This window comes from Carassius auratus, chromosome 21 (assembly GCF_003368295.1).
Source record: "Carassius auratus strain Wakin chromosome 21, ASM336829v1, whole genome shotgun sequence".
Taxonomy (NCBI): domain Eukaryota; kingdom Metazoa; phylum Chordata; class Actinopteri; order Cypriniformes; family Cyprinidae; genus Carassius; species Carassius auratus.
The window spans coordinates 1,409,177-1,431,947 of record NC_039263.1 but is presented as its reverse complement, the minus strand read 5'-3'; the positions used below and the strand labels follow the sequence as shown (position 1 = coordinate 1,431,947).

At 35.7% G+C, this 22,771-nt stretch overlaps 1 protein-coding gene across 4 annotated transcripts in view; it reads right to left on the bottom strand.

Moving 5' to 3' along the window:
- LOC113038178 (transcription factor COE1) overlaps nucleotides 1-22,771 on the bottom strand; it is a 122,237-nt gene that overhangs the window by 7,812 nt on the left and 91,654 nt on the right. For all 4 annotated transcript variants that reach the window (XM_026195426.1, XM_026195427.1, XM_026195425.1 and 1 more), the window contains exons 10-11: nucleotides 20,052-20,178; nucleotides 10,159-10,247 (exon numbers count right to left, since the gene is read on the bottom strand). In XM_026195426.1, coding sequence (XP_026051211.1) covers nucleotides 10,159-10,247; nucleotides 20,052-20,178 — 216 coding nt within the window. The remainder of the gene's footprint in view (nucleotides 1-10,158; nucleotides 10,248-20,051; nucleotides 20,179-22,771) is intronic.

The following is a 22,771-nucleotide window of genomic DNA, read 5'->3' as shown; positions in this document are numbered from 1 at the left end:
GACGTTTGAGAACCAGTTTCATCCTCAGTTCAATCTATATACATTTACAATCCATAACACGTATCACTTGTAACTATACAATGTGATGTTCTCTTTCACAGATTTCCGTTTAATAACATCGGCGATCACAGCCAAGAGGAACACATGGAGCTGATGTTTGCTCAATTGTTCTGTGTCTGTCAGGATGAAAAAGTGCAGTATTTCAGCAAACATCTGCTTTGGGTTGAGGAAGGACAATGCAATCTATGTTTGCAGAGAAGGTCACTCGGTTTCACAGTACTGGGCAATAACTCAGTGGAGAGCAAGCTCTCGTAAGAGCTCTTGTGATGACGGTACATCAGAGATTGAATCGATGCGCTCCCGCTAATGAGAAGTAATTACTTTAACATATGCTTTTCTGTGCAGTCAAATGATGGGAAAGAAGGACAGCGGGTGTCATGATTGTTTAAGTGTAATGGCTGGAAAACATTAGCGACTTTTGTGTAGCTTTAATAATGTGATTATGTGGCTTGTGCAATATCTCCACATTATCAAACTAGCATGAGGGAAGTGAACCAAACGACATGCTTGTCTTGGCCAGTAAAATTTGAGACACAAAATCCTGTGTTTTGAACAAATTTTCACAAACAATGATCACATCATGTAGGTTTGTCATTCGAAATCTCTCGTAAATCAAATGCAACATACACATATGCAACATATGCAAAATACCCTTATGGAAAAATCACACGAATTTCACATTTTTAAAAAAATGTCAACTTTTTTGAAACCCTTTACCAATGTTTCACATGTGAAACTTTTAAATCTGAAATGATGATTACATTTGTTCACACACTGGGCCTCGTTCATTAAACAGAAGAAAACAAAAACTCAAATAATATATTTTTTGTTCTGAATTGCACTGATATAAATGTAAATAGTTTCTAAAATCATTTTTGTGTTAATTGTTGAATAATACATCATATCAATGCAAAATCATTCCAGAACTGAAAACCATTCTTCCATAAATTATTGCATTATTGCCTCCTCTCTGTATGACACATGTGAGAGTGACTACCTGGGGCATCAATCCAAGATGGCGGCGCTAGTGTTTTCTCGTTTGTCTGTGTAGTTTATCTGTGTCTGTATTTGTGTTTTATAAACTTAACGGGTTACCTGATTCGGAATAATTTTTTTTTTTTTTTTTTTTTTTTTTTGGGTCTCAGATCTGTGCTAACAACTTGGTAAACAGTAAATAATAACATAACCCGATAACAACAAAACGAGCTGGTCTGGCTGCATTGATAATATGAGGCTATCGATTTACCTGCTGCTCGCTTATGTGCTGAGCGCACCGACTGTGGATGCTCCCGGATCTGGATCATTTGCATCTTCCCGGATTATTCTCCCAAATTCTGCAACTATGCTGTTTTCTGATACCGGTGGCTTTACATCAATCCACATGGCTTCAATGGACTTTTATGACTTTTCTACTAAGACCTTGCATAAGTACGAACTTCTCAGTTGGACAGAAATACGGCAGTTCCAGTCCATCTCCTGCAAGCGTGATCATGGAATCAGCAATGCATGCCCGACAAGATCAGCAGGTTTTTGGATTATTTTACTCCTGTTCCTATCAGGTAACATCCAACCCAACCCAGGACCAGAAATGACTGACCTTTTGAGCCCTAATGATTTGAAAGATAGCAGTGGCTTGCGTTTTATTCATGTTAATGTGCGCAGTTTGTTTAATAAAATCGATGCTATTCGTCTGTGGGCTAAATTGACAGAAAGTGATATAATCGTCTTGTCAGAGACGTGGCTCAAACCATCAATTACAAGCAATATGATTCATATCGAAGGGTATAATCTCTTTAGGACGGATCGTGTGGGTAAAGGAGGGGGAGTAGCCATATATGCTAAGGCGTCGTTGGAATGTTGTTCCATTGAATCAATAACAAAGCCAAAATTCTTCGAACTATGTGCCATCAACTAAATCTCCCCAATGGCGCTTCTCTGACTGTGGTAGGATGCTACCGCCCACCTTCGGCTGCAGCTGGAGCAACTGCCCTGCTGTCTGACTTTTTGCATAAACTGCCTAATGAGTATATTGTCCTAGGAGACCTGAACTGGGACTGGCTATCGACTTCATCACCGTTAAGAGACATATGTGATGCGTTACATTTGACGCAATTAGTACAGTCACCTACACGCTTACATCCAAAACGAATGGACAAATCTACATTAATCGACGTCATTCTGACTAATGCTCCACATAAGTACTCGTCTACTGGAGTTTTTTGTAATGATGTCAGTGATCATTGTATGGTTGTCTGTGTTAGAAATTGCAAATTGACTAAAACCAAGCCAAGGTTTATTTTTAAACGAAATTACAAATGTTTTAATGAACAAGCTTTCCTTCATGAAATCTATCAGAGTGATTTAAACTTAGTTTGTGATATGGATGATGTTGAGCTGGCCTGGAATTATTTTAAAAAGACCTTTTTAGCCATAGTTGACAAACATGCCCCTATTAGAAGATATAGAGTGAGGGGCAGAGATAATCCTTGGTTTAATGACTCTATTGCAACAGCTATTAGAGAACGTAATGAAGCATGGATCAAAGCAAAAAGAAATAATAATGATAAATGTTGGTTAAATTATAGGGTATTAAGAAATAAATGCACAAGACTAATAAAAAGTACAAAAAGTGAATATTATCTGAATTTAATAAATGAAAACCTTAATGACCCCAAAAATTTTTGGAAAGCAATTAGATCTTCTTCAGGTGACGTGCCACCCCCCACTATCCCTGAAGTTATAATAGCAAGCCATGGTGAAGTAAGGGGTAAACAAAATATAGTAGACACTTTTAACAAGCATTTTATTAATGCAGGAATGGTTACTCAGTTGACACTTCAAGCCAACTTCGCAGATAGTGTAACCTCTATCACAGACTCGTCTAGTGTAAGTTTAAATAATTTTAACTTTACTCCTATATCTGTCTTTGAAGTACGAGAGGCACTGTTAGGCTTGGACTGTAAAAAGTCTGCTGGCCCGGATCAGATTGAGCCATATTTCCTCAAAATTGCTGCAAACTTGATTGCTGATCCTATTTCCTCCATTTTTAATCTTAGTCTATACAGTGGTTCTATCCCCAAGTCATGGAAATCTGCATTTGTCCTCCCATTATTAAAAAGTGGAGACCCGTCAGCCTTAGACAATTATCGACCAATCTCCAGACTATCTGTCTTGGCTAAATTGTTTGAGTCTCTAATAAATGAGCAACTAAAACATTTTTTAGCTGACAACTGTATTTTAAGTCCCACTCAGTCTGGTTTCCGACAAGGACACAGTACAATCACGGCTGTAACCTCTGTTATGAATGATATTGTTAATGCTTTAGATGACAAAAAGTCTTGTGCTGCTTTATTTATTGATTTATCTAAAGCATTCGACACTGTTGACCATCATCTTCTTCTGCAAAGATTGCAAAACATAGGTTTTAGTAGCAATGTGCTAAATTGGTTTTCTAATTACTTGAGTGGTAGAACTCAGTGTGTGGCAGTAGATAATTGTACTTCATCCCTGCTAGAAGTAAGATTGGGTGTCCCTCAAGGATCAGTTTTGGGCCCTATTTTATTTTCCATTTATATAAATAACTTAGGTTTGAATTTGAATCAAGCTAAGGCTCATCTGTATGCAGATGATACTATTTTGTACACCTCTGCTATGTCATTGAAGGAAGCAATTCATAATTTACAGTCTGCCTTTAGTCAGGTACAAAAATCTCTGGTAGGATTAAAGTTGGTATTAAATGCTAAAAAGACAAAATTAATGGTTTTTACACGTTCACATTCTCTTATCGATTTCACTATTTTAACACAAAGTGGTACTCCAATAGAGAGAGTGACCTCCTACAAATACCTAGGTATTTGGTTGGATGATAAATTGTCTTTTGGGGTCCATATTGAGAGCCTTTTAAAAAAACTTAGACCCAAGTTAGGTTTTTATTTTAGACTAAAGAAGTGCTTTCCTTATTCAGCAAGGAAAAGGTTGGTGCAGAGCAGATCAGTTTTGGATTATGGTGACCTAATTTATATGCACTCTACTTCATTTTTATTAAAAAAACTAGATGTACTATACCACTCAGCTTTACGTTTCATTACAGGTGCAGCAGCTAGGACTCACCACTGCACTCTGTATGAAACTGTACAATGGTCCTCCCTCTCCCTCAGAAGGAAAATCCATTTATTGATTTTTATTGCTAGAGCACTAATGTGTAAATTACCTATCTATATTTCAAATTTGCTTATTTACCAAAATAGTGTTTACAGGACAAGATCGTCAAAGAAAATACTATTAATTACTCCATCAACAAAAACAGCCATTGGTAAAAAAGCTTTCTCATCATATGCACCAAATGCCTGGAATGAACTCCAAAACACTTTAAATCTAGTATCACTTCCATCTATTAATACTTTTAAAAACCTTTTAAAGTCAACTCTGACTGAACAGTGCAATTGTTATTAATTAGGTATCTTATACAATTGTATGTTTGTATTTGCTGACGTTAATGTCTTGTTTTGTTTTCTAGTATGTATAGTGTATAGAGATTTGTAGTGTATTATGTAATTTATGTCCTGTCTTTTATGTATTGAAACTTTTGGCCGCCAGTCTTGGCCAGGACTCCCTGGGAGAAGAGTTACTGTAACTCAATGGGACCTTTCCTGGTTAAATAAAGGTTAAATAAATAAAAATAAAAATAAATGTTATAAATGTATAAAACCAATAAAAAATGAACTTTTTACATTAAATGTTGCAATAATAGAAATGCAAAATGTGAATAAAACCATTCTTACATTGATTGGTGCATTGAAACTTATGTAGATTGTTTGTAATCCAATTTTTCTGTCAAATGTTGCATTGTCATAACTATAAATCATTTCTAAAACCAGCCTTATGTAAATATATAAATGGTTGCATTAAATATTTAACGTTTCTTATCTAAGTTGTAAATTCATTAAACTTTTAATCACAAAATGGTCCCATCCCTGTGAATGTAAATCATTTGAAAAAAAAAAAAAATGTTGCAAATTTTTTAAAAAACAATATTAATTAATAATTATTTAAGTAAATAAATCATAACAACTTTCTTAATCAGTCATAAATCTAAATTATGCATAGAATAAATGTTATGCTAAATATAAATTTAATGTGCATACACGTAAATTGTTGCATGAACGAATGGTTTTACAAACAATTTACAAATACATTTTTTCTGCTCATGTATATAAAATATTTAGGCCCTTTAATCTTACATGCAACTAAAATTCAGTTTTTTTTTTCTTTTTTGTAAGGATACTGTTATTGGATGTTTGAATTGCAGAACCGTTCACATGGTCCTCAAGCATTTTCCTTATATTTCTCGATTCCTGTATGTTGGAGAGTGGGAGGTCTTTGGGAGAAGTTAATGCAGAAGGGCGCTGCTCCAGCTAACCGAGTGACAAGGCAGAAAATTGCTCCCTCCTCTGAATGCAACCTTCATCAGGATCTTACCCCTTAGCATGTGTGTGTGAGCACTGTGTTGGAACATATTGCCTCCCAATCAGCCCTGGGGTGTGTCGCATCATGCACACACACACACACACACACACCCACACACACAAACAAATCTTGACGGGGGGTCACGCAAGCAATGAGGAGTTTTAGTGCGCTGTCCAAGGTGCTAAATTCACTCAATTATGGCCATGCTGGCACTGTGTTAACCTCTCATTATCGTCACGGGGAGCTGTTAGAGCGATAGATCCTGCAGCGAGAGTGAGGAGGCGGAGGAGAGTCCCTCTGCAGCCCAGCGTGGGGGAGCGCGAGAGGGATACTGGCGAGCGAAAGTTCCCGAATGAACGTGGGGCAGCCTGGAGGCAGTGAATTCCCAGTACGTGCGAGTTCAGCCAAAACATCAATCAAATTCAGCGGAAAAGATGAGGAGCAGAGGTCGATGATGAATACTGTATAGCAGAACACTGAGCTCTATACATCACAAATGTAATATGTTTTCCTATGCCTGTGGACCAGGTACTAAGACTCATCCATAAAAGTCAAACAGTGATCAGTTCAGTTAAGAAATCATCAAACCCACATGAATGAAAACATGGAAATCATGACAAAATTGAAAACCAGACACAACTATAAGTTAAAGACAATCCATAATTGTCCTTCTAGGCAACACCATCAAAAAATTATGATTGTCCCAACATTACATGACTGTGCCTCACATTACAGGAAGCAGTTTAACATGTTCACATCATTTTGACAAAGCTATTTACTGTTCAGCATTTGTTCACAGTGTTGATTAGATCAGCTCTGATGCAGCAAGACATCAGCAGATGATGGCATCACAAGCTTCATATGCAATGATATCAGCAAATTTGGTTTCCCAGAAAGGTTTTTAGTTGGCATTTCCGAAAACCTGCTATTTATTTAACCCTATAAAGCCAACTGTATAAAATCTGATACACACATTTCTAATTCCTCTAGATCATTAATGCATTGTGTTGCATTATCTGTTTTGTCCAAAAAAAAAAAAAAAAGTGCAAAGCTTTGGTCATAAAACTAAGTCACTTTATTTACTTGTCACTTTACTAAAATTTTATTGGAAGAGGCATAGTGACAATTGATATTTATATGCATTTTATGTAAGTATTTTAAGTAGTTATAACGATCTCATTGATTTACATCGCAAGCTATTAATTTTATTTTACTTTTTGGGCAGATGAATGACAACATCTGCAACAAACTGAATACATGTTTTAGTCTTTTATAATAGCATATAGCAATGTGTGTGTGTGTGTGTGTGTGTGTGTGTATATATATAAATTCAAAACTCACAAAAAAAAAAAAAAAAAAAAAAAAAAAACATCACACCTAACTAATAAAGGCTCCAAAATGGGCAGGTTGTGTAGGTTCATGTCAGATCTCATTATGAATGTAAATGTCCAGCAGAGCATTCAGACTTCTGTTCTCCTCTCTAATCCTTTCATACGGGCTACTACACCGTCTGTCCGTCTGAGCTTCTCAGGTCTGTCTGGCTTTGAGCTGTGAACATTACAGCCTCTATAGGAAACTAAACTGAGAGGTTTAGATAGGAGATACACTCAAAAAAAAAAAAAAAAATTGTCTAAAATGATATCTCTATTAATGACTGATAAATATGTCAGAAACAAAAATAGATGATATTGCATATGCTGTACAGCAAATGATTGCTTAATCAGGTGTATCACATTCCAAAAAGTAATTAAAAGTGTCAATTTCACATTGCTGTACGAATTTTGCTTGAAAAACCTATATATAAAAAATATCTTACATACATTTTAACTCTATAAAATGCATTACATCCATTAAAACTCTATCAATCTGCTTACAGTAGATTCATTGTATTGTAAACATAGAGTAGCATCCTAAGCAAAAGTTTAGCTTTTGATTTTAAAAGCTATTTATGTAAGAACAGTAGAAGTCTATGGCATGTCTTCATTTAGATCTGTGTGTGTGTGTGTGTGCATCTCTCTCTGTGGCGTCCCTGTGTTTGGCTGGTATGATTGAGGTGAGCAGTTGAAAAGAGAGCCCCGTCAACAAACTGTTATTACCTCAATAAGGACGAGAAAATCGATGGGGCGGAGAGGAACAGAGCTTGTGTGTGTGTGTGTGTGTGGTGCCGCCGCTGCCAATGGGACAGCAGCCAAGACCAGAGAGATGGAGAGAGAGCGAGAGATTATGTATGATTCTCTGTTCCTCCATATGTCCGACCTCTTCATTGAGCTCAACACTGTTCTGAATGTCAGAGGTGCCAGTGCGCTGGAATAATTTCTCTTCCTGCTTTCAAACACACACACACACACACACACACATATCCACTGCTGTGACTCAATTACTGGTGCTGGAGCAATAATAAAGTCCAGCCAGCGGAGACTTCGATCGCTGACCTGCCGGGAGGCACCGCTGGACAGCTGACTTCACCATGATGGATCACCTCTGGGTGCCAGCGCTCTTAAACTCACACACCCACACACACACACACGCACACACACACACACACACACACACTCACACACACACACACACACACACACACACACACACACACACACACACACACAAACACTCACATGTATATACAATAAGATCCCAGCACGTGACCAAACATACACACTTGTGAAATGAATAAGCAAAATACACTCAACGCTCTAAAGAGAAGATGAATGTAGAGAGGGAGCTTTTATAGTTTACGTGATTTTGCCAACTATCTTCCTGAAGTACATGGCATCATGGAATAATATCCCCATTAACCATTCATATTTTAAGGCTAGAGAAAGGTGGTGGTCTAGAGAAGGACTCTGAGAGGTTGATTCTCATCAACATAGAATTTGCCAGAGATTGAAACTAATATCGGAGGAGCTCCGCTCACTGACATGTGATTGTGCTAGTCAACACTACCAAAGACGTTTATCTTCAGTGGTGTACTGTAGATTCGTGTATCGTAGTCTTCTTGATGTGATCGACCTGAGTTCGAATCCGCCATTTGCTGATTTTTTCCATCCCTTTTCAAATCTCATAACAAATCGTAAAGGCATTTATTTTCATTAAATATGAAGGAAATTATTGCAAAGTTGAAAATAAAGTATCGGGTAGGTGTAGGGAGGGCTTTTGTCCCAATGAGGTGGCATCCACTTAATAATTTGAATTAAATTATAATTTATACTCAATACGTTATTATTGCTTACTGTTTTATAATATACGACAATTCTGAGGTGCAGATAATTGCTGCTGTTTGCACTTAGTGTAAATAGCATATCACTAAAATAATCCTGCTATTTTAATCTAATAGCTCATAAATAATATAATATAATATAATGTAATATAATGTAATATAATATAATATAATATAATATAATATAATATAATCACAAAATATCACTTCACAAACCTAACCCTAACCCTAACCCTAATTTCTATAATGCCCAAAGTATAAAATAGTTAATTGTTTGCTTAACATGAAATATATATATATATATATATATATATATATACAGTAATATAAAATAATATAATATACTTGTCATTAAATGCCCTTTTATTAAATTTAGCTATTAATTACTTTTTTATTATTTTATCTTATTTTATACTTAAATTAAAATGGCAGAATGTTGCTTTAGCCCCAAACCTCGGGCCTAAGCTGAGGTCTGACCCTAAACCCTGAAAAAAAAAAAAAAAATTGTTCCAGAATCAACAAGAAAGTTGTTCCAGGAACACATTGTACTCGGCAAAATCTAAGCCAGTGTTTTCTGAATAACCTGACGTAGTCCCGGTATAACTGAGATTTGAACTGTGAATCTCAGTGATTGAACAAAGACTGTCATATTTCCAGAGCTCCAGCATAACTAATGCAAACCAAATACCTCCACCCTCTGCGACGCTAGCTTAGTTGGACTATTTAGACTGTTAAAGAAACACGGTTTCATTAAGACCAAATTGACCCAAACGGAAAAACAGAGAAAACACTCTGCAGAGTACCTGTTACACTCAGACGATCCATTTACAACAAACACAACACATGCAAACATTGCTCTGTATACATGTAGAAGTAAAACAGAAACATGATGCAACTCTTTCTGTCCTTTTGCAACAGACTCTAATGTTCATCCAAGCAGAATTATTACCATATGAGTTTCATCACCAAGACAATGATGACATAACAGAGGCCGGCCCACCATCTCAGTCCTTCATAAGTGAGACTCATTACTTTGATGTTATAGCTAATGCTGTAGCACTCTTCCTAAATCAAGGAAAGTGGATCTGGAAGCACTTAATAGTGATAGAGGAATGTCAGATCAAATGCAGCTTTAAAATGAATCATGATTCAGCCCACACAACATACATTCTTGATAAACCTGTTAGTTCAACAGAGTCAGGCAATTAACACTCCAAATTAATCAGTTATATATTTTACATAAAAAAATTGAGATTCAAATAAACTAGAGGACGAGGGCGTTCTGGTGCAGTTTAACAGGTTAAAGCGATAATGTATATAAAGCTACATAAAATAAAAACATTTCAGTCCAGACAATTACTGCATTTATTGTCTGTTGTTGAAAAACAGCTTCGATCTGGAATTCGATTTGGTACCTTTGGCAAGCGTTCAGGGTCTCCTGGATGCCGAGGTATGACCTTCTGTAACCGCTGAAAACCGTAGTCTATGGTGGGTTCATTCAGAGCTGTGGACACAAACAAAAGAGACAAAGCCCTCATTTTTTCAATGTAATTTTAGAAGACTGGTAAGATTTTTCCCTTTTAATGTGCTGCAAAGAGTAAAAGGCTTAGCATATTTTAGGAATAGAGCTGAACATGGAACATTTAGTTGTTGCATTATCTTTTTTTCTTCTTAAATACACACAAAATTGAGTCCAACCTAGAATAATAACTCTTCAGAAAGTGCAATAATAATATATACAACAGTCCTAATGGAAGTCATTTAAAATGGCTGGGAATTGTTGTGCGCCCATGTTAAGTGCAGCAACGCATATACTGTGAAATCGCAGGACGTTCATGTTTTACGTTTCACGCAGCAATTACTTTGCATAAAGTCTTTATTCTGTCAAAAACATGAAAGCCTGTCTCTCAGTCTGAGCGAGGTATGAGATGGAGGACAGGAGAGATGTTAACAAGCTATCCGACACCACTTGCTCCTGTAATGGACGGAAGATGGATGTAGAATATCTGCTCATGACGGCACTTTGTTTGTGAAGTACCACAGTTTCGAGAGCCTGCTTAGAAGTAGGGGAACCAAAAAACAACAACAACAAAAAAAACTCATATAATTGCTTTAGCATTCAAGACAGCTCTAACCAGCTAAGACAAACTACATTTTCTAAAAAGTTCTATTATATTATATTATATTATGTAACATTTTGTAATATGAAGATGAAATTTAATAAATAATATTAATTAAATGAATTCAAATATATTAATTATGCAAAATTTTAAAATGATAAAATAATTCTATAAATTCATATTTAGAATTGTATGGCAATAAATTGTATAGTATGTTATTATTAACATTATATTATATAATAAATAAATAGCAAAAATGACTTTTTCATTATGCAAAGCATTTACTGTAACATATAGTGGAACATAACACGAAATACGTTAATCCTACATTCGTCTTATATTCATAACAGCTTGCGTTTTACAGGTGCCAAGTTGTTCGCTGTCCTCTGTGTTTTGGTTAGCATGTGGTTCAGTGTTCGTGGGATCCAAATATGGCATCTGATTAAGCCCAAAATATGTATGTATTGCAAAACGTTCATAAATAACATGTCATTTGAGTGTCTGGTCCCAAGGCTGTTGAAGGATGGATGTGTGAGAAGAAAGAGAGAAAAGAGGAAGAGAGAAAGAGAGAGTGGTTTGGACAGTTTGAGTGTGAGGGAGTGTTAGGGGTTGCTGGGGCATGAAATGTAGGTACTTTCCTGTCGGTTGGAGCAGATGGTTAAGATACTGTAAATTCTGTTTAAGTTATATCAAAGTTAGTTCTTGGCAATTAAGAACATATAGGTTATATAAGCTATATAATATATATTGACCACATAAGTGCTGCTGTTCACAGTTATTACAGCAATAAATGACCTTTCATTATACAGTTCCTCGGAAATGCTGGTTGATAAAATTTAATTAATCTGAAAACTTGTCTGGATGGAAGGGAAAGAGAGCTGGCGTTTCTGTCTATTGCTGTGTGCAGGCATCTGTTAATAAAGTGATATGGAGATGGATGAGTCTCAAACACATTCACATGCTTGTATGTGTCAGGAGGACTTCACTCCTCGCTTGTTGCCATTGATTTCTACATTGTGTCCAATCCTCTCACTCAGCCTGGGGAAAACATTCACTTACAGAGAGACCCAGAGGTTGACAGAGAAGAAGAGAGAGGGAGAGAGAGAGAGAGAGAGAGAGTGCAGGGAAAAAGGGGAATTGTTTTAATGAATTGATCTTGGTACCAATCTCAATGAAATAGTATTTTGCATCTAATGTAATGACATTCATGCATTTTAGAGTGTGAATTGTTGTGTATTCAAACACTTGTTGAGTTAGAAATATCAAGCAATGTATTTGTGATTTAATGTACACTAACAACTACAGTAGATAAATATAAAGTAATGTAATATAATTTAACCCCATTTTATAATAACTTAAAAAATAGCAACAATGTCAATCACAACACATTATATTATATTATATTATATTATATTATATTATATTATATTATATTATATTATATTATATTATATTATATTATATTTGTAAAATACTTTATTCAATAGAAATCGTTTATTAAATATATGATAATATGCATCAAGAGATGCATGTAATAAATAGCAATACAAATAACTATGATTGTTATTAATTAATACATGTTAATATGTTAATTAATAAAAGCTAATTATATTTTTCAATGTGTATATAATATAATATAATTTTATTGATGCATATTATCATATATTTAATAAATGATTTCTATTGAATAAAGTATTTTACAAATATGATATAATAAATAAATAAATAAAAACTGTATCACTAAATGCATACATGCATACATATATACAAAATCAATCATGCATTCTTAAATCACAGTATTTCTTGAGTCACGTTCTAAACCACTTTCGAAAAATGACCCTAGTCCAGACTGTGTTTGTGAAGAAGCGGTTTCTTATGAAAGAACCTTTCGTCCACTTTCGACACAGGCTGAAACTGCGGGACATTGTGTCCCTCAAGAATATAAGAGTTTCCAATTTGATATACTTTGATTTGGTCACCACATCCTCTAGCCCTCACTTAAAAGAACACAGATATATCAAGGGCACTGAGACATATAAAGTAAAAAAAATAATCCTTCAAGGGTCTTACAGAGGACAAACTCGAGAAAATTCTCAGAAGGAGAATGAAGCTCTTCAACTATTCAAATATCTCTACTGTACGAAACGTTTCTCTTCCCGAAATGGGGAAGTGGGATTGTTGTTGGCCTAACTTTTCACTGTAGCCAAGTGCAGTATTCACTACATGCGAAACAAGCACTAACCACACGGTAAGTATTTATAGCTTGGCCTAACTCCACTTCTTCAAACTGTTTTATTGTTTTCCTCGTATTAATACCACATGGCATCAATTTGCAAAGGGATGTTGGTTTTATAGCTCTCCCTTGGTAGCTTTAGCGGTTAAATAGCCAAAAATAACCTAAGTGAGAGAAGTACTGTATCTAACTGTGCTACTAGCTAATTTAGCGGCCTAAAATGTTTCAGAAGGGAGTTGTTAAAAAAAAAAATATCAGTTTGAACGTGCTAGCATGGTGATGGCAAACAATCCAACACATCTGCTGTAGTATATATCATATATTGTTATGATACTGGAAATCCATAGGCCTATGACAGTTCTACCTGGCGTAATGTATCTGGACTTAATGGATTGGTGAGAAATTTGGATGTTAACCAAACAAAACGGAGATTATCATGAGTCTGTGCAAACATTGTAGTGTCCACAAAGAGAGAACAGGATCGATGAATAGTGCCACTGCCGCAACATCTGTCAGCTGTCAGCACTAAAAGATTGGCGGATGCGGTCACACTGATACAAACATCACTGACAATAAATGAATGAGCAAAAAAAATGCGTATCACTTATTTCTGTCCCTCGCTCTCTGAGAAGAATCTCCTGCAATCACAGAGATCAATTCTTATTGAAATTTCATGAGGGCAGATCCAGGCCTCATCATATTTCACTATAATGACCTGGACGAGGGAATGATGTGAGAAGACAGACAGTGTGGAAAGAGGAGACAGGGAACCATGAGGTAAGTCCTCATTTAATTTGAGGATAGTAAAGTGGCGTGATGGGTAGTGGTTGGATACGTAATTGCCTACTGAACATACACTTAATCTACAGTCGAGCCAAACCCATACAACAGTAATACATTGATTACTCACCTTCAGAACACAAAAAATTATGAACATAATTGTTCATCTTCGGGAACACAAATTAAGGCCCTGTTTACACTGGTGCATTTTCATTTTAAAACAGTGTTTTTAAATTAAAATGAACCTCGTCTACACTGACGTTTTCAGTGCGCTTCAGAAACTATCTCCACCTACACTGCACAGCCGAAAACATTTCAGATGACCATTTATGCAGGTACAACTGTAGATGCCCTATTATTTAGACTGCGGATGCGTCTGTATGCTTGGAGCAGTGGAAAAGGGAATCTACCTTAACATAGCTATAAGCATGATGTTATTGTTTACACTGTCATCAAGGATACACATTTTCAAAAGTCTTCATTTTTGAGGGTTGAAAATGTTGAAGTAGTGTAAACTACAAGCATAACCAAAGCAAAAGTTATGTGTTCAGAATAAAAACACACTAGTGTAAACTAAGATGTCTATGAAGGGTCAGTAAGCTCTTGGATTTAATCAAAAATATAAAGAGTTTGTTTGCAAAAACAGATTGGATGCACAATGCACAATGAAAAAAACATGATTTGTGAAAATTGTTAAAAACAGAGTTAATTTGAGTTTGAAGATGAATGAAGGACTTACAGGTTTGGAAAAAAACATGTAGGTGGGTAATTCATGACAGAATTTTTATTTTCAGGTGAACTTTCAGGTGAAGTTTTGTTTTTTCTTTTTAAAAGATTCAAATAACACTGAGTCTTTAATCGACATGATAAATATAATCAAATTGAACACATCAAATAAAGCAGATCCAAATAAAGAATTAAATATATAACATAATACATTTTACATGCCTGAATCAAATCAAAACAAAATCTAATTTAATGTTATTGAATCAAAGCGAATTAATCAGATGTATAATGGACTCTATTCTAACCAGTTTTTGAATCAAATTCGAACAAACTGAATCTAGCTAAATAAAAGCAAACTGAACATTATCGAATCAAAGTAAATTAATCAAATTCATAACAAAATCAATAAAATCCAAGAACCACCAGAACAGGCACTCTAACAGCACTAATATGGTTTCTTTTAGATTGTCTTTCACTAAAACATAATTTTTAGAATGTTTGGATCAAATCTAACTAATTAAATAATAATAATAATAATAATAATAATAATAAAATTATGAAATCAAACTGAAAGCTAGAAAATAACTGATTGTATTCCACAACCAGAAGGTCCAGTGGTGTGTCAGCACTATGATATGTATCGTCTTTCATTTTTTTTTAACAAATTAAATTAAAAATAACGAATCCAAATCATTTAATTAAAAATCAATGGATATAAAATAATTGATTATGTTCTATTCTATAGGCCGTGAGCTCTGCTGGAACTGTCTGGTTTAATCCCTAAAAATGTACCAATTTGGACCGAACAAAATGAGTTGAATCTACGAAAGAACTGATTCTATTCCAGAACCATCCGGTTTGGTGCTTTAGCAACCATGACGCACAAGTTGTCTTCCCGATGTTTTTCAAGAATGTTTGAATCAAATCCGAATTGAATCAGACAAAACGGAGACAAATTTAAAGTTATCCACTCAATACCGAATCTGTTCTTGGAACAAGCAGGCCCGTGGCTCTGACAGCTCTAAGACTGCATGGATCATCTTTAACTAAAACTCCTATCCTTTTCCTGCTGTAGTACTGCAGTTATAAGCAAGGGAATGTCATCACTTCCCTCCCCCTTCATCCCAGAGGGCGCATGTATTTCCCCCAGGTACGAGCTGAATGCAAGAGCTCTGGGGGATCAATACCCACGGCAGTGGAGCGTTCAATACCTCTGAATTATTGCTTCATTCTTCTCCCCTTATTATAGATGAGTTATTTTTTCCAAGCCACACCACTTTAAGATCAATAGAGAACAATCTTATTCTTGTCTTTCCCCCTCTCTTATTCTACCACACTTTCTTCTTTCTGATGTTGCATCTTTATGACACAAAACAACTGGCGGTAAAAGAGATGTTGGAGGCAGGTTTAGAGGAAGTGTTGCTGAAGTTCACTTTCTTTATACAATGAAGGAAATGTTTCTTTGCATGAGAGAACTATACACAAATATATTACATGCAGTGTGTCGTATTTTAGACTAGAGCTGTTTTTCTCATTACTTTGAGTAACCTAAAACCACTCTTGTGTTTTTTCTGCTTGGTGTGCTGACTAATAGCGTATTTCCATTGTGCTCTTGTTTTCACTGAGGCTGTGTTATATAATAAAGCCTCAAAACTCGTCCTTTGGGGTCTTGTTAGCAGTGTGTGTGTTGGTGTGTGTGATTCATCTACAGCACTACTAGCCATGTGACCGCTGCAGAGATATCTGGCTATAGTCCGATCTTGCGGTGACCTGGAATTGCCTGGAATCTAATTGGAGGTGCTTGTCCCTTCCGACAATAAAGCTTTAAGTTGGCAGCAGTAGATCCTGCTGAATTTTTTTACGTCACCAATTACTGCAGAAAAGGCGCTTTGCTATCAAGAGGCGATATTTGGTTAAAATGATAATAAAAAAATGTACCGTTATATGGGATGCTAGGGGAATTTTCAGCTATACTATCAGAAAACAAAATCAACATGTCATAGAAATGGACCAAATGTATCATTATGTATTTAAATTAAATTTAAACCTAATTTAAATAGGTTTTATTTCATATATTATTAATATAATATACTGTATAATTAAATAACAATATCATAATACAAATGTAAAATATTAGATAATAATTTGTTATTCCAAAGTAAATATTCCATTAAAATGCTCCAGAGTTGCTCAAATTTTACAATGGCATTTTGTTTTGATGTTGTAACCAATCACATAATTGTTTAACTGTTGTAATCGATTCCTGATTTTATTTATTTATTTATTCACATTGGAAATACGTGAAGTCATGCAAGTAAAATATATATATTTTAATGACTACTTTAAAGGAAAGTATTGATTTGGCATCACTGTTACACATTACATAATGTTACATAATTGATAAAACAAATCGGAAGCACTTTATTTTACAGTCCTGTTTCCCATGTACTATGTACTATGTACTTATTATAGTAATTACAATAACTATGTAATAACTAGGTACTAACCTTGAACCTACCCCTAAACCTAACCCTACCCCATGTAGTTACCTTGTATTACCAGAACTTTCTTAGATAAATACACTGTAAGTACACTATACGTACATGTAAGTACACATACTGTAAAATACAGTGCAACCAACAAATCAATCTCAAAATTCTAAAATTAAATCAAATGAATTGAGTACAGAATGGAAAACATGGCCTTTCTGTCTCAGATCTGTTTCCCTGCGATTCTTGAGAAAGTTGCGGCAGTTCCATAAGAAGGATTTGTCTCTGTTACTCCAATGGTTTATCGATTGGCACTCTGCACTTCCTCCTAACAAACACACGCCGCTGACATTCAGTTTTAAAAGTGACACAGAACCTACACTGTCAATTATATGAGATGTATTAGTTTGTCCCCAGGGATCTGTATATGGTGTCCAGTACAACAGAAACACCAGGATGAGAGAGAGACAGACAGACAGAGAAACAGACAACCCTGCTGAAAAACAGTAGATTAAACCAGACTAAAGTGGTTTGCAGGTTTTAGCTGTTAGGAATAGGGATGCAGCGAGATATTGAAATTCTTGAGTGTCTACTTACTTATTAAGTGAAAATAGCCCACCTTGTTGGCCGAAGCTGTTTACACTAACTCGGGCCACCAGTATGTGACTGCGCTAGTCAACACTACAAAACATGATCCTCTAACAACAGCTCAAGTGCTGTAGATGGTCAATTGCGTATCATACTCTTATTGTTGCGAACGACCCCGGTTAGAATAAGTGGCTCAAGCAGCATTAAACACTCTGGAAGCAGACTTCCAGGTATATCAGGTGTACTGATGTAAGGAAACAATACATCTATATACATGCTTTATTTTTAACTGCGCTGTACTTAATCTATACTCTCATTCTGGCGTAATAATCAAGGACCTTTCTGCTGCCGTACCACAGGTGCAGCAGGCGCAGTGATACTACACAACACCTGGAAATAGTCCTCAGCTAGTTTGTAGAAAATCGCAACTTTTCATCTTCCGTCGGTAAATAGTGTAACTACAGAAGAGTCAAGTTTTAAATTGGAAAAATATAGGAACTATTTGGTCATTTTTTTATAGAATCAATATAGAATCAATGATCTATGCTAAGCTAAGCTAAAAGTGCTACTTCCAGACCCGGAAATCGGCTTAATAGATTCAAAAACGGTAAAACTCAACTGTTTAACTCTAGGGGAGTTGGAAAATGCGCCTATTTTCAAAAAAAAGTGGAGTGTTCCTTTAACAAAAGAATGTGTTTTGTAACTTTATTGTACTACAAAAACTCTCAAACAAAGCTTGACCAGTAGTTTCATGTAAAACAGCCCAAAAGCACAGACTTTCTTGTGTCATCGTCTGCAAGACCTTATGTTCAACTTATGTTCTTGTTGTGGTTGACTGATTTAGCCATTTATGGATTCCGTCTTCAGTTGTAGTTTCCAGGTAGCCATTGATTAATGCCCGGCCAGAGCCTGGCGGGAGGCGTCCGTGGCTTTGCCTTTATTGATTCAATTAGTTCTGAGGGTTTGCTAGTGTTCTATGCAAATAGCCTTTGCTATAGCGGCCTCAGCTAACAGAGACTGATTAGCATCGCCAGCTGTCTGCCGGGGTACTGCTAATACCCATGCCAGCTGCCATCTTTATGTGCCAGTTGCTTAACGTCGGTGATGCCCTGAAAGGTGCCAACTTGAGTTCATTTTCAAGAGTAAGGTACGTGATTAGTTCAAAAAGCTGAAGGTTACCTGTAGCACAACTATAAGTTTCAAGATTTACACTCAAAGGCATGAATTTTTACTACATTTGCTTCTGTTTCTAAAGATTTTCTGAGAGAAACGTCTGATATACTCGCAGCAGTGGGTGAAAGAAATGAAATAATGAATTTGCCATCTGTGTCTTCCTTTCAGTGTCACTGGTTGCCACCTACAACTCTGACACCATGTCTATCGTGGCACTTAATTTCTGTGGATACACATACTGTTTCCCTCTCCTTTCCTCAGTGGAACGAGTCGGTCGCCCATCTGTGCACCAGATCAGCTATTTTTCTCTTTTAATTCGCCTTTGATTTAGAATCACTTTCAAGTGTGTTCTCTTGTTTGTGTGGGTGTGTGTGATGATTTAACACCAGCGAGGATGTACAAACAAAAAGCAACAGAAAAAATAAATAACCATGAAATTAGGCAGTGAGCTGACTTTTGACCTCATGGAAGAAATAGGCATTGATCGGTTGGGGTATGAGGTAAGACCAAAGCGCAATCGCATTGCCTCACAAACACTGGAGGAACTGATAACAAAAGGTTAACTTTTTGTACATACAGTATATATCTGGTGCCTTACATAATTTTGTAAAAAAAAACTCTTAAAATATTTAATTTGTCTAACAGTTAAACACAGTGTATAAACATATATGTCCAATAGTGTATATTCATACTGTGTATATAGAACAGAAATCTGTAATTTTGTCATTTGTATGTGACTCTACTGGGCCAAACGTTTTGTGTTTGTTTGTATATTTATGCATGAATGGTTTCATGTAAGCTGCACAGTTTGTTTCACTGTTTAAATGGCTTCAATATGGTCGCCTATAAAATGCAGCTTGTTTTCTTCCTTAATTGTAACAGGTTTTATGAGCATTAGCGGTTATATTTTCTCCATCAACAGCAATCAAGCTTACAAAGCTGTACTTCTGAGAACTTGAGGGTTTGTGTGTGTGCTTGTGAGGAAAATCAACAGCAGTCTTTCATATAGCAAATAATTCTATGCATTCTATACAAAAAGATCCAAATTTATACCCATCTACTCAAAATTAAGAAAAAAAGTATAAAATCCTATGCATATCTCTTTAAATAATATATTGGGTTAGGATAACATGTAACGTGTAACAAGGACCCCATAAAATAAAGTGTTACTGTTTCGTTTTTTAAGATAAACAGCGTACCTGTGTAGATGAATCTTCCTGGTGTGCCTTTGCAAAACTGTTTAGATTTATAGGAGAGCGTGACCTCTACCACCCCGGGGATGTGACGCGGAGGGGTCTGAACTCTGATGGCATGAGGTGTGATGAGCTGTGAGGAGAAAATGAGAAAAAGAGATGTTAGACTTAAGGAGTTCTATAACTGGAGTAACCTGGACTTTCCATTCTGCTCAATGGAAGTTGCTTGGCTGGCACAGGAAGTATGAGAATTGAAATCTACCATATTTGACAATGGGCGCTCAGTTCTGAAGCTCGGATGTTCATCATTAGAGCTGTAAATGCCATGTGACTAAATAATAGCTCTGAAGCTTCAGGAAATAATGTCAACAAACACAATCACTTGTGATATGAAAGGCAACAGATACTGACAGTAAACATCACATTGACAAAAGTTAATGAAAAAAGTTTCAGAACAGTGAAGTTAGTTCTGAGAAAAACTCTAGCAGCATTTTGTTGGCAAAAGTTAGTTGTGTTTTGTTTGTTGATTTGCCCTGGCTGATTATGTTCTTTGATCCAGTTCTGATCAGTAAACAATCTGACTATGTGTGTGTTTGTACGTGAATCTAGTCTAATCAGTATCAGGCTGTTTATGGTGGGTGGTGAAGGGGTGGCGTAGATGAAGGCTGGAAGAGGACAGGTGGAGCTCCTCAGAGACGTAATTAACAGCACACTGTCTTTCAGCATCTCACAGTCTATGTGCATGTGGTTCATATGAGCTGTTGTCTGAAACATCTTTGAACATTTGTCTCTCACAGTCATAAACTTCATTTCAAAACAGTAAACAAGTGAACTTAGCTTGACAGCATTTATGGCATTAGACGCACTCCGGATGCAAGAGCGTTTCAAAATGTAGCCAGCAAAGTTGTGCTTCCTTTTGAGAGAGCTCATTGCGGCCAAGTTCTAGTCAGGGTAATCATAGAACGCAAAATAAATGTGGAAAATATGTGGAAAATAAATCCAAAATTGCAAAAGGAGTCAAGAGAAGGGTTGACTGAATTCAGAATAGCACATTCGTTTAGAGTGGCAGGAAAAGGAGTTGTAGCACACTAGTGAAGTTAACTAATCAGATACTATCACTAAAATAGATCAATCTAAAATAAATTATACCATTTTACCCAGTATTTATGGGGTTTATGTTGTTACCTTAGTAAACTGTCAAACGGAAATCAACAGAGAAAGAACTGTATATTCGGTGTTTCAGAGTTTGTGCCTATCTAGAGGATACCAGATCATTCACAAGTATGCAAATGTAAATGTTTGGGCAATATATATATATGTATATATATATATGTATATATATATATATATATATATATATATATATATATATATATATATATATATATTAAAGAGGTAAATAGAGGCATTAAAAAGCTAATGAAAATAGCAGAAGCAAATAACAAAATGAATAAAATGTAAAAACAAAATTAACATAAAACCTAAAAAAAGTTATTTTAAAATATTCATAAATACTGTAAAAGAAAGCTTGTGCTTGCATTCTTATATGTATGTTAGCAGACTTTACACATACACAAACACATTGCAAGTATTATTGTAAAAGTATTATGAATACATAAGCAGAGAGAGGTAACACTTTATAGGTTAGGGTATACTTTTCACTATTAACGAGTTGCTTATTAAGGCTATGTTTACATGACAATGATGAAGACAAAAACTAAAAAGTTTTTTTTCACTGTGTCTTTAAAAAGTTTGAAGCATAAATGAAAATGTTTTTAAAACGTTTTATATATATATATATATATATATATATATATATATATATATATATATATATATATATATATATATATATATATATATATATATATATATATATACTTTTATACATATCCATGAAAATGGCCAGAAACGCTGTATTATGTATGCCAGGCCAGTAGTTGGCGCTGTCACCTTGTTAGTAAACAGAACCTTTAGGGAAGTAGCGATTAGATGTTGTATATGATGCTTATATACAAAATGTCATTGTCGTGTAAACAAACGCATAACGCATAAAAAGTTTAACGTTTTTGGCAAAAAACTTCGTGTGAATAGCCTCTAACATGCATATTACTAGCATATTAGCAGTTTATTCTGCATGGCCATATTCTAGGTCACTTAAGCCTACCCCATACATAAACATAACTACAGAAACTACCTAAGAAGCAAATTAGGAGATTATTGGGGGAGAATAGTTCATGTTTAATCTTAGTTTATAGTGAATTTGTTCCCCGTTCTGAAGGATTACTGAAGTTTAAATTGAATCCTGTCTAGGGTGCGTTCCCCAAAAGCATTGTTAGATAACTATGGTGATAAGTTCCATTGAACTATTTAGGTAACGACGGAGCTTGCAACCATAGCAGCTTTTGGGAAACGCAACATTGGTTAGTCTATAAGGCTATTTGTTCCTAACTGTCCATTTGACTATTACAGTACCGCACATGCTACAGAAAGACACAAGATCTCTTCGAAGCCCGAAAAAAAAGGACGTCTTTGAAGCACAGTGTTAATGAATGCGGCTATTTGAGAACGACAGACAAAAATGACTGTGTTCAGAAGACAGTGAATTGGTAGGAGGAGAAGAAATGAAAGAAACAGATCTTCCTTGAACCCTCCCCTGCTCTTGTTCTCTTCCTCTCTCGTTAGATGCTATCTGTGGTAATCAGATCCCCGCTGCACTGCAGCTG